At 27.8% G+C, this 12,656-nt stretch overlaps 1 protein-coding gene across 2 annotated transcripts in view; it reads right to left on the reverse strand.

The window, feature by feature from the left end:
- Positions 1 to 276: 276 nt before the first annotated feature.
- Positions 277 to 12,656, reverse strand: part of LOC117176829 — a 223,115-nt gene continuing 210,735 nt past the window's right edge. For both annotated transcript variants that reach the window (XM_033367166.1, XM_033367165.1), the window contains one exon: positions 277 to 1,894. In XM_033367166.1, coding sequence (XP_033223057.1) covers positions 884 to 1,894 — 1,011 coding nt within the window. In that variant the 3' untranslated portion in view covers positions 277 to 883. The remainder of the gene's footprint in view (positions 1,895 to 12,656) is intronic.

A 12,656-nucleotide genomic window follows, 5' to 3' on the forward strand; every position in this document is an offset into this window, starting at 1 on the left:
ATTTATTTGTGTTGTTAGTAAGATACCAAAGCCTTTTTTACTATATATCTTTTTAAGATAGCACACAGTAGATTTGAGTGCCATTTTTATTATTTTTAGTCAGAGTATTTTTCGAAAACCGTTGCGTCACAATAAAAAAAAACAAAGGTTCGTTTTACTTTTCACTTACCGTGATTAATGATTATTCCTGAAATATTAAAATTAGTTCCTAATTTCATATAACTGGTTTTTGTATTGATGAAATGAAATTGTACAGTTACATTGTATATTTTTCTATTTGGAGAGCAGTCTTGGAATTTTGTACAAAAACGTACAATTAAGCAAATTGTTGATTTCTGATGACACTTAGTTAACATGATAACAGTCAAAAACCAAGCAATGTTAAATATTTTATTTAATTAAATTCGTAGAGTTACAATACAATTCAGAAATTTCTAAGTCTTTCATATATAACGCACGAGTTACTAACTTGTATAGATAAAGTCATTCTGTCGTGCACATATATCAGTTCTTGTCAAGATAACTCGCGAAACCTGTGTTGCTCTTCTTCATTAATCCCCTCACTATGCACATTTTAATCGATCGATATTATAGCGATATTTGATAATAGTTAGATCTCAAAACGCTAAAAAATGTCATTTTAAAACAAATCTTGACTACTTAAATACATGGGTAGAAATTGAGATAAATAAAATATTCCCTTTTCTCTATATTTAAAATTAGTTCCTAATAAAGGATCAGTTACGCTAAAAAAAAACTTGTACTTTGGCCTTGAACGAAACACAACCAAGAAGATTGTTTATCAGAAGTTTACTTTTATTGTTATGTTGAAATGGCAATAGTAAAAAATCTTCCGGCTCAACTGACGCTTTCCATTCTCCGGTCACAGAATATCAGTTTCGTAGACTTTAGTTTGATTCCCCGTCGAATTTTGCGCCTGCTGATTCGCGTTTTGTTCCTGATTCGCTTTTGATGCTAAGCTGGACAGTGAACCTGAGCTTGCAGTACTAGTACTCAATCCAAGTCCCATTTTCGCAAGCAAATTACTCTCTGAACCCGTCTTCTTCAGCAAATCCGAGGGGGCTGGCGGTGTATTCTGAAACTGTTGCAATCTCGTGTACTGTTCTTGCAAGACCTTCTGTCTACGCAGCAGTTCCTGATGCCGCTGCTCCAACTGTTCGTGCCTTCCTTTCTTATTCTGTATCCCTTCTTGCGAATTGACACTTTCACAAGAGCTCGAATTACTTGTAGAAAGAATGTTATTCGGTAGCGGCTGTTCTTCCGAAGTTGCATTGGGCGGCAGAGCCATCGGAGGCTTCCCATTACTTTTACCTCTGCGTAAAGTGCCGGTAGGATTTCTAGGAGGCAACTGAGGGCTGGTGGGACTGGCCAGAGGTGACCGAGAACTGGTCCTAGGCGGAGGTGGCGGTGGTACTCTTCTGGCAGTCGCTAACTGAAGTAATTCGGCATTTCTCTCTGGCACCGGTGGTTTTTGAGGCGGTATGGTACTATCGGAAACTTGCAATCTTGCTATTGGTGGAGACGTGTCTGTGTCTGAACTGGATGGATAGGAATGAAGTCTACGTAATGTGCTGGTAGTTGAATCTATACTCCCTTTTCTGCCGATATCAGAGATGTTAGGAGCACGACTAGTTTGAATTATATGGCTAGCCGACCTTCCTAAATCTGCCAGGGTTGGCGGATGGCTAGTGTTAGATGCCTGACTTAGCTGCGAGGCTGGTCGGGAAAATGTTTGTAGTTCATCTAACAGAGCGTCGAGTGCGTTCTCCGGACGCTGCTGATTGGGGGCGGATGAGTCGGCAACGTAGGTCCCTCCCCCAATGACGCTCGCTGACCCCAAAAAAGTGCGTTCCGCTGGCACGGGGGTAGTTGTCTGTTCAAGACATAGACATTTATTAATTCATTTTTTATGTCAAGTACAACTCTGCTGCTTATATGGCAACATTAATTGACATTGCTCCTCAAGTGGCAAAATATCTGTACTTTCTTTCAAACATACTTTGACTAGAATTTAATTTGGATTTGAGGAATGTTGCACACTCGCCCTGTAAAATCTTAACTCAGGATCCTGATGAGTCATCATCTGAATTACCACTCAGCTCTTGAAATGTAAAGGAAATGATTTCTGTTGTGTTTGAAAACTTACGACACACCTTACTCTTTGAATATTGATTAGCCTATGGGCGAGTGTGAAAGAAAACCTATGAGAAACGATATTTTGCCACTGCTGCTGCTATAAGTATGCTACCGTCTAAAAATGGCAACACGCCATTTTTCTGAAACCAGAAAGAATCTGTTTTCATAACAAGGTATGTACATTCATTATTACGCGAAAGTGGTAAATCGAAGTTTAATACAATTGAATACAATTTTAAGACTTTTAATCTTGGGATTTTCTTCGATGTACCATACCGATTTTCGTCTTTGTCTCTATCCTAGTTTTGAACATCATGCCAACAAAGGTTGCAAAAACATGCCAGTAAAAGACAACACAATAAACTGGAGTGAGAAGGTAAGTTAATGAGTTATAAATATTAATTTAAAAAACAGATAGTTACCTGTAGTCGGTTACGTTTTGTGTGTTGTACGTGTTACAAATCAGTACTCATGTGTTTTACATTGGGCACCGATTGTTGTCCGGTATTAGTCAACTTAAAAAAATCAAAAACCAAAAAGTTAAAATTAGAAAAGACAGTCTCTTAAAAAAGCTGAACGTTCCCCTAATTTCATTAGTCATTGGGAGTAGTACCAGTCAGTCGCAGTTAAAGGAAGGTATGTTATGAGGATATCGGCTTTCCTCGACATATAGAGTGAATGCTTCGGTGAATGATATTGACCACTCACCAGTTTCACCTCTCGCATTTTATGGTGCCTATATAAGATTAAAAGAAGCAAAAACATTCACCCTATAACGATTTTTGACAATATATTTACTGAAACAATCAACTAACAAAACCAAGTAAACACTGCACACTCTTGACAGTATGTTATCAAAAAAAGATTCGTAAAAACATAAAACAACGTACATAATTTCTTTGAAAACTGCACTAGAAAAATATATGATCCGTTGATTAAAGGTATCATGCTAAACAAAATTTGTACGTGCCACATGTGACTTCATGCACATCGAAAGGCATTCAACTTTAAAATATAATTTCAGAAATCAGCCAATAAAAATAGACAAAGACAAAACCTTCGGTCCAATCCTTATAGTAAGGCAATAGTGATAAAGAAAAAAAGGCATGTAGATAGTGTTGATGCTGATAAAAGAAAAAAACCATAAAGCAGAAGATATTAAGATGAATAAGAAGATAAAAGACTTGATATATATGCTAAAATAGATATGATAAAACAAGACAGATGAGGTAAGCTGATGAATATAAATTATACGAAATAGTTAGTGTAACTTTTCAAAATGAATGATGTTAATCCAAACAGATTTACACTATAGCTCTACATTTTTTACGATGATATATCGTGAACAAATGTTTTGCTAAAAGAGAATGACACAGGTAAAGAAATGTTACCGCTTTTTAATTTCAATCCTATGCAAATTTAATTGCAGCAAACGGTAATAGATCTCTTGACTACCCATCGAAGATAGTTTATCTATCGATACATCGAACATTGCCAATTCATATATATATGAATGTAAATGTAAATATATATGAATGTAGTTATATATATATATATATATATATATACACTGAAATTAGAAATTATAGGTCCAGATTGACTGTTACAATAGGAGAAATGCACAGATGTAGCAGATATCAACGCACTACTCAAATGATATGTGTGCATTGAGCTATAATAATATTAATATTAACAATAATACCAATTGCCGTAATGAAACTAGAGCTATTTTGAGAAATCCAATGTAAACCTTGGACAATGGGATACCTTACTATAAGTGGATTGGAGCGTATGTCTTGTGAAAAAGAGTAATTAATGTTTCGCATCTCTTTCGCCGGGTTTGGTTCCCTTTGATCAAACACTAGTATACGGTATTAAGATGATGCGAAACGCGTGAACTATTTCCGATCATTCAAATCATAACGATATATTATTATTCAACAAGGATTTGGCGACAGTGATATAATAAGAAAAAAGAAACTAATGTGATCCAAGAAACAGCGTTTGATAAATAAGAAAAATACCATAGCGAGTAGAGTTTTAGCAGAAAAGTGTTTTAATTAAAATTTCGTTTAAGGTGCAATATTGTCATGACCTTAATGCACATTGTAGAAAAACGTATAAGAAATCAGCAAAAATGTTGCCTGTTGACGATATTTGTAGATTTTTTAAGTGGGCCTGATTCGTTTTTACTTTATTTTATAAAATTTTAATGGCAACATTTGTGCGAATGAAAAAATTGCAAGAAACTGAGAAATAACTTTCGAACTCTTAGAAATTAAACGAGTTAAAGAACAAGCATGAATTAAAAAATGGAAATATATTGAAATTACTATAGCACGTGTAATATAAAATATTAACTGTTAGCCTCTTCAAATATTCTGCCGAATAAGCTTTACAGTGACATGACTCTTATTTTAGTGAACACTCTTTTTTCCATACTAAATGTTTAACTAATTTGATTATAAACCTCATATGAGCTAATTTTTTTTATTTCAGTTTTAAAACTTGGATTTGAATATTTATTTATCAATATAAAGGCCTTATAAATTTAATAACAATTTCTGTTTAATTAATTTACATTCAGCAGAATAGTTTCAGTGCTAGTGTATGATGATAGCTTTGAAAATGACTTATGGAAAAGACATATCGAACAATGAGAAGTATATATAAAATAGTATAGAATAGTAATGAATTAATATGAAATATTAAAAATTACTCGTGACTGGTCTGTATGGCCTCCTTGAAGTTTCTACTCTTCATCCAGTCATACTATAAAAATTAATATTAGATTCACTAATGAGAGTTGCTTGTCGTTTCGATTATGCTAAGTCTGTTTCACGGCGGTTTAAAAAAAAATAAAAAAAATACGGTTTCTGATAACAACAATTTTTTCCGTAAAAATCATTGTTGGTTCAGAATTACAATAAAAAGTAATATTTTCCTTTATAGATCACAGCTAACATTGAATGATCTGACAAAACATTGTTTCGTGTTTCAAAAAAAAAAATTTTTAAACAAATAGTGGAAAGAAAAATCATAAACTTTTTCAGCATGCAATTGTTTATTTAATACTATTTAGTGAAAAAACAAGCCAAGACACTTGATAGAAAAAGTGGAAGAAAAATTGACGAGTCAACTAATACTAGAAAACTCATAATATAATTTGAATTTTGATAGCCTTCGGAAATAATTTCTAAGACTTTAGTTGAAGTTATTTAATGCTTACAAGAACGAGTTAAATGTTTTGTCACATCATGGAGTAAAAGTAAAAAGTCTATGCTATCGGGAAACAGCAAACATTTAAATTGGTCTTTTGGGTTTATGGAACAGGAGATTTTCGAGACAAAAGTTGCAGGAGTAATTCTGACATCAAACTCATAGAATCCTTACGACAGAAGTAGATCAATACCTATTTTTTAAATCCCTATATACTATTGTTCTTAAGCATAAGATACATTAAAACGCACTTGTGCAATTGAAGGTGGTCCATAAAAAAATTAATTCGCTAAAGATAAAATATTTAAAGTTTTGCCCTCAAGCCGCATGAAGTTTAAAACGTATTTTCTATCAGAAAAAAGTTTTTTTGTCAATTTTATTCAGAATCGTCAATCTTAGGCGAATCGAGTTGAAACTCAACATTTCTCTTCATAATTAGTTATAGAATACCAATGCATAATTATTTGTTCAATATCACTCCAATAAGTCCGTTTTATAGGGTCCCAAAAAACCCCATAAGTAAAAAATTGGGTTTTTAATAATACCAGAAAAATATTCTCTTTGAATAATGCTAGAAAGTTGCAGTTTTTTCTGAAATGTTTGACTTCTTGTCCACTTTTCACTTGGAGCGAAGTAAAACTTAATGCAATTAGTTATTTTAAAACGATTCAATTTTTCCTGAAATTTTCAATAAATTCAGAATTTTTATTTAAAAAAGCCCTTTTATCTTCAATTTTTTTACAATTGTGGAAACCTTTTTAAATATTCGCTTAAAATTAATTTTTTAATAAAATAATATTAAATAAAAAAAATAAATATAATAATAAAATATTAAAGAATATTTGTGATATTTTGAATCCATTCAGAATCTTTAAAAAGCTTCAAAATTTTATTTCCAAATTTTCAAAAATCAATACTTCGTTTAAATTTTGTTGAATCTTCAAATTTTTTTACAAAAACAAAATTTTAACAATAGAGCAATTTTATTAAAATTGTAAGGTTTAAAGGTTAAATTTATCTCTTTGAAATTTTAACGATGCAAGTTTTAAACAATTCAGTTTCAAATTATTTAGTGTTGAATATTTGATTTAAAATAATAAAAGAATATTTAAAAAAATTTAAACAGAAATTAATTTTTTTAAATCACTTTAAAAAAATCAAACCTTGCTGAATATAAAAAAATTGCTTTTTCGGAATTAGTAATAATTTTCAGTTTGAATGGATTAAAATCTTATATTTTAGGCTGGAACAATATTTGAATAGGATTTTAAATTTAATAAAAGCGTTTAATTATGAATCTATTAATTTGAAGTTATTTTTAAATTTAAAATATTTTATAAAGCTTCAATCATACGTTTAAAATTGTTTAATTGAAACCGTTCAACTTTTAACGTTGAAATCTGTAGATTGTTTTTGAAATATTAAACTTTCTGTCCACTTTTCACCTGGAGCAAGGTATGAATTATACAAGTTTAACAAACATAATTGTTTTAAAAAATATAATGTTTATAACGATCTTCTCCTATAGTAATGCTAGAAAGTTGCGTTTTTTTTTAATTTTCTACTTTTTGTCTACTTTTCAGTTATAGTAAGGCAAAATTAATAAAATCTAATCAACATAATTCTTTAAACGAATTTATTTTTCATAACAATATTTCCTTGGATAAATGCTTGGAAGTTGCGATTTTTTTCTGCAATTTTTAACTTCGCTCTGGCTTTTTGATTATGAACTGTAATTAATTATTGCCTCGCTCTAACTGAAAATTAAAAAATCAGTTGAAAAATTCAGAAAAACCGCGACTTTCACAAAATATTCTAAGAAAAAATTGCTAAAAACAATTTAAAAAATGTTTTAAACAATTTAGATAAATATCTAGTTGTCATTTGTATGGAAAGAAAGTAAAAAACATAATTAGCGACAAAATCTCGTGAAACCCTAATTTTAATTTATGGGTTTTTTTTTGGGACCCAATAAAATATACTTATTGGGGTGATATTCAAAAAGTAATTATTCATATGTACTCTATAACTTATTTAGAAAAAAAATTAAGTTTGAACTCGATTTACCTAATATTAACGATTTTGAATAAAATGTACAAAAACGTCTTTTTTCCTTATGGGAAATACGTGTTCAACTTGATGGGGCTTGCGGAACCTCTAAATATCAGTATTTTCACACAAAAAATTCATTTATTTATTTGTGTATTCGAACAAATTAGAAGCAACATGCGTGAAAATTCGAAGGAAAACCTAATCATCCTATTGTGCATTTATTACTAAAATAACTATAGCAAATTTTATTTTTTTAGTCCGAAAACGAAAAAGAGACTGACTAAATTCTCAAAGCTAGAATCATTATAAAGGCATTATATAAAATAGAATTTATGCAACATAAAATCATTCCCTGAATTTTGATTCTTTTACCTGTAAACATCGTTACCTATTTCCTCATCTAATTATTAATAATTAACTTGAATCAATTACATAAATTGTTCTTGAAAAAAGTTGTGTTCCGAAGGGGCAAGGAAAAAAAAACACTGGCTATTTGGATTTATATAAGAAGGTTTACATTAGATTTCACATTTATAACAATCATATTTTTTAAATCATACAATCAAAACTAAATAAAGGCGATAGGTATCACACAACATTAACGCGTTATTTTAACTTGAAATAAAGAGTCACCTCAACTAATATTACAGTGTACATCAAATTATTCTATCACATACAAGCATGGATATTTAGAATTAAGTTAGGGGAAGCCTACCTAAAGTGAATAATGCAATTTAAAGTGGATAATCATGAATTAAAAATACTAATATATTAAAAATAATTAATTTAATTAACAATTAAGACACTATACGTCCTCATAAATGTAAAAAAATGATTATTTTTCTTTTATTGGTGCTTTTAATTAATAATTATCCACTGTAGGTTACATTATCCAGTGTAGGGAGGTTTTCCCTACGCGAAAAGTGTAAATAGAAAAGAATAATCGACTTTCACATAACTTGCATACTGCATAAGTAATATGTCTTGTGTCTAAAATCTGCCAAGCTGCATTATTTAAATAACATTTTTCTGTAAAATAACACCAAATTTCGCACATTTGTTTATTTAAAGTAATTTAGACTCACATTTTGAATTAAGTGTTTCAAAACTGAAACAAAATTTTCCAATACCTGTTTATGGATTTAAACCATTTTTAAATAAAAATGAAAGTTTGGCACCATTATTTCGAAACCTCTATAATAAAATAAGGTATTAAATTAAATCATTCATGTTTCAGGGCGGCCGTTTTAATTGAGGCGAAAAATTCCCAGTCATTTCCGGTATATAAATCTTTTTCAGGGTCATTGAAATTCAAAGATTCGAACTCTTGAAGCTATGGAACTATTTTGAGTTTTAAACTTTTTAAATTGAAACTTGAAATTTTTTTATTTAACCGATAAATAATTTGCACGTATAAAATGGAAGATTTCAAAACTTTTCAATTGAACAATTTTAACTTAAATGACGTTTAACTGCAAAATTAAAAATTAAAATTGTTTATTAATTACTGTCGAAATTTGTAAGTTTTCGAAGTTATGTCATTTTAAGCAATTTTTAGTTAGCAACATTAAAAATTGAAATGATAGCAATTTTTTTTAACTGAAAACATTTTTAATTAGAATGTAAAAAATTTTATATTTGTGTCATTATAAATTAATAATTATTGAATTGTTATTTATACAATGATAATTTTTTTAATCATTAAAAATTTTCCCCAGTAATCTTAAGAAAAAGGTTTTATTATCTTAAGGCCTTTTATTTTGTTTTAGAGTTTTTGGAATCTGTTCAAATTTTTAATTATTTTATTAATTTTGTTAAAAATTTAAAATATTTTTTCACATAATTCGAATTTTTGCTAAAACGTTTAATAAATTCTGAACACACAAAAATCACATTAAAATCTTCCAGATAATTTTTTTAGAATTCTGGAAATATTTTAAAATATTTTAAAATATTTTCTTAAAATTAATCTTCCAAAATAAAAAATCATCGTTCACTTTTCATAGGGATCTTAATAATTTTTTTATTATTCTATTAATGCCTTTCAAAATGCTTAAAATAGGGCAAAAGTTTTGTTCAAAATCTTCGAAAATCTACATTTTGTTTCAAATTTGTTAAAGATTTCAAATATTTTTGAATCTTTTCAAAACTTCTGAATATCTTTTAAATTTACTCAAATTTTTTCTACATTAATAATGGTACAATATTCGAAATCTTTTTAAATCTTTTTAAATACTCTGAAAAAATTCCTAAGTTTTAAAAAATTGTTCTTTTTCTTAATTCAAACGTTTCAAATTGCAGGCGTAAAAATCGAATATTTTAGACTGAAACAACATTTGAATAGGATTTGGTATTTCATAAAAGCATTCAGTGATAAATCTATAAATTTAGAATTATTTAAAAATTCAAAATTGTTTATAAAGTTTCAAGCGAATGTTTATATTTTTAACGTTAATATCTGTGAAAAAATTTTAACAGATTCCGAATTGTCTTGGAAAATCAATGACTGAAGTACAGTTAATTGAAAAAAAATCAATTAACTTACATTTATACTTAATCTAACTAAACCTTTTTTTTGTGAAAAAATTTCACTTTAACACTCTATGAATGCTTAATTACGTAAGTCTTCAAAAATGCATTTCAATCTTCTTCAAGTTGGAAATATACCCTTAAAAATGAAGATCAAAGATGCCAAATTTTGACGGTAAAAAATGGTAGAATTACTCATTGTAAATTGAATGATATTATAACTGAAAAGTTAATAATTGAACTTGATTAAAAAAAAGATGAAATCAAAATTACTTTAAACTACATTATATAATGTGATATTTGTAAAATTCCAGGCTAAAAAGTAAATTCACGATCATTTCTAGTTTTCCAGTCCAGCCACCTTGAGTTCATTAAAAAAAATATTTATCTTAGCAATTCAAGAATTTAATTTTTGAGCATCCTTCCCGTGAAATTAAATTCTTTAAATAATGGTAAGTTTGTGATGCAATTCATATTGTACATAATGCAACAAGACAGAAAAAACAAATTTTCAAAAGCAATATCTAATCTCCGGATAAGGAAATGTTTATTATTAAGTAAAGCAGACTTAAAGTTTCAGCACGTAATATGTATAGGATGATTCTCAATTCTACCAAATTTTGTTCCTAACAAGATATTTCCAGGGTGTCTACTCAAATCCTGGAAAAAAATTCCCTGAAAATTTCAAGTTTTTTCCAGGTATAATTTTTCATATTACGGAGTCATTAAAATATTTATCATTTTTTTTAAACAAGACTCCGAATATGTACACAGTTTCGCGAGTTTATTATAAAGAACGTGTTTTTTAGTTTATAGGGATTTAATTAATATTTTATTTTTTAGCTAGACAGATTTGACAACTTATAATATATTCGTAAATATATTAGCACCATTGATTAAGTAAACAATCAAACAATAATAAAAACATCACAATAATTTCTTAAATTTTACTCTAAAGCCCACTAATTTGAATAATAACTCAAATAGATTTTTATTTTATCTTCTTATACTTAAAATTCAGTGCATATTTAGATTAAATTTGATCAATTTTATTTAAATCGCATCAAATTCCTAACTTTTGAAGTAAAATATTTCATTTTCAACATGATAGATGAATTTGTAACCAAATTTAAAGCGCATCAAATTCCTAATTTTGTAAGTAAAACTATTTCATTTTCAACAAGATAGATGAACTTGTAACCAAATATTTGAAATATTTGAATTTACAACCAAAAAGATGATTTTTCAAAGCAGAAGATTAATTTTCTACCAAAAATACGATTTTTAAAATAAAATATATGAACTTTCAACTCAAAGGACAAATTTTCAACCAGAAAAATGAATTTTTGAACAAGGAAATTAATTTTCTATCAAAAAGACGACTTTTTATCAAAATACATAAATTTTTAACGAAATAGTCGACTTTTCAACTAAAATTATGAATATTTAACTAAAATACTTAAATTTTTAACCAGATAGATGAATTTTCAATTAAGTATTTTTAAAAAAGAAGACTAATTTTTTACAAAAAAAAAAAAAGATTTAAAAAAAAGGACATCAATTTTCAATGAAATAGTCGAATTTTCCACTGAAATAATGAATATTTAACTGAAATACTTAAATTTTGAACAATAATGATGAATTTTCAATCAAAAAGTTTGATTTTCTACCAAAAAAGACGACTTTTCAACAAAATCATAAAATTTCCAACTAAAAAGGCCTATTTTCATCTAAAAAGATGAATTTTCAAAAAAGATTATTGATTTTTTTCCAAGGAAAATGATTTTTTAAGAAAATACACGAATTTTAAATGAAATAGTTGAATTTTCAACAACAAAAAAGGACAAATTTGCAAGCGGATAATTTAATTTTCAACCAAACAATTAAATTTTTAACTAAAAATGATCAATTTCAACCAAATAGTTTAATTTTCAACTAAAAAAACAAACAAATTTTCAACCAAATAGTTAAACTTTCAACTAAAATAAGAGAAATTTAACTGAACCACTTAAAATTTTAACAATAAAGATGAATTTTCAATCAAGAAGATTAATTTACTACCCAAAAATAAGATTTTTCAACAAAATCGTTAAATTTCCAACTAAAAAAGCCTATTTTCATTTAAAAACATGAATTTTCAAAACAGAAAATTGATTTTTTTCCAAAGAAAATACACGAATTTTTAACGAAATAATTTAATTTTTATCAATAAAAAAAAGACAAATTTGCAACCGGATAGTTTAATTTTCAACCAAAACAATTAAATTTTAAATAAAAATGATAAATTTCAATCAAATAGTTGAATTTTTGATCATAAAGGATTACTTTTTAAACAAAAAATTGAAAATCTAAACTTTCAGTTACAAAATAAAGTTTCCACACAAAAAATTTAAAACAAAGCTGATAAATTTTAAAATAAAATGATGGAATATTCAACTGGAATGGTTAAATGTTAAGTTAAAAAATCTAATTTTAAACTGGAATAGTTACATTTTTAGTAAAAAAATTAGTTTTCAGCCAAAGAAAAAACGAATTTTTAACGAAATAACTCATTTTTTAACGAGAGATGAATTTTCAATTAAAAACAAAAATAATTTTTAACAGAAGAGTATAACTTTAAACTATGTAATTAAATTTTCAGTCAAAAAAAGGATTAATTCTGAACCAAAAATGCTGTAGTGGATATTTCAACAAAAGAT

The sequence above is a fragment of the Belonocnema kinseyi genome, chromosome 7 (genome assembly GCF_010883055.1).
Source record: "Belonocnema kinseyi isolate 2016_QV_RU_SX_M_011 chromosome 7, B_treatae_v1, whole genome shotgun sequence".
Taxonomy (NCBI): Eukaryota; Metazoa; Arthropoda; class Insecta; order Hymenoptera; family Cynipidae; genus Belonocnema; species Belonocnema kinseyi.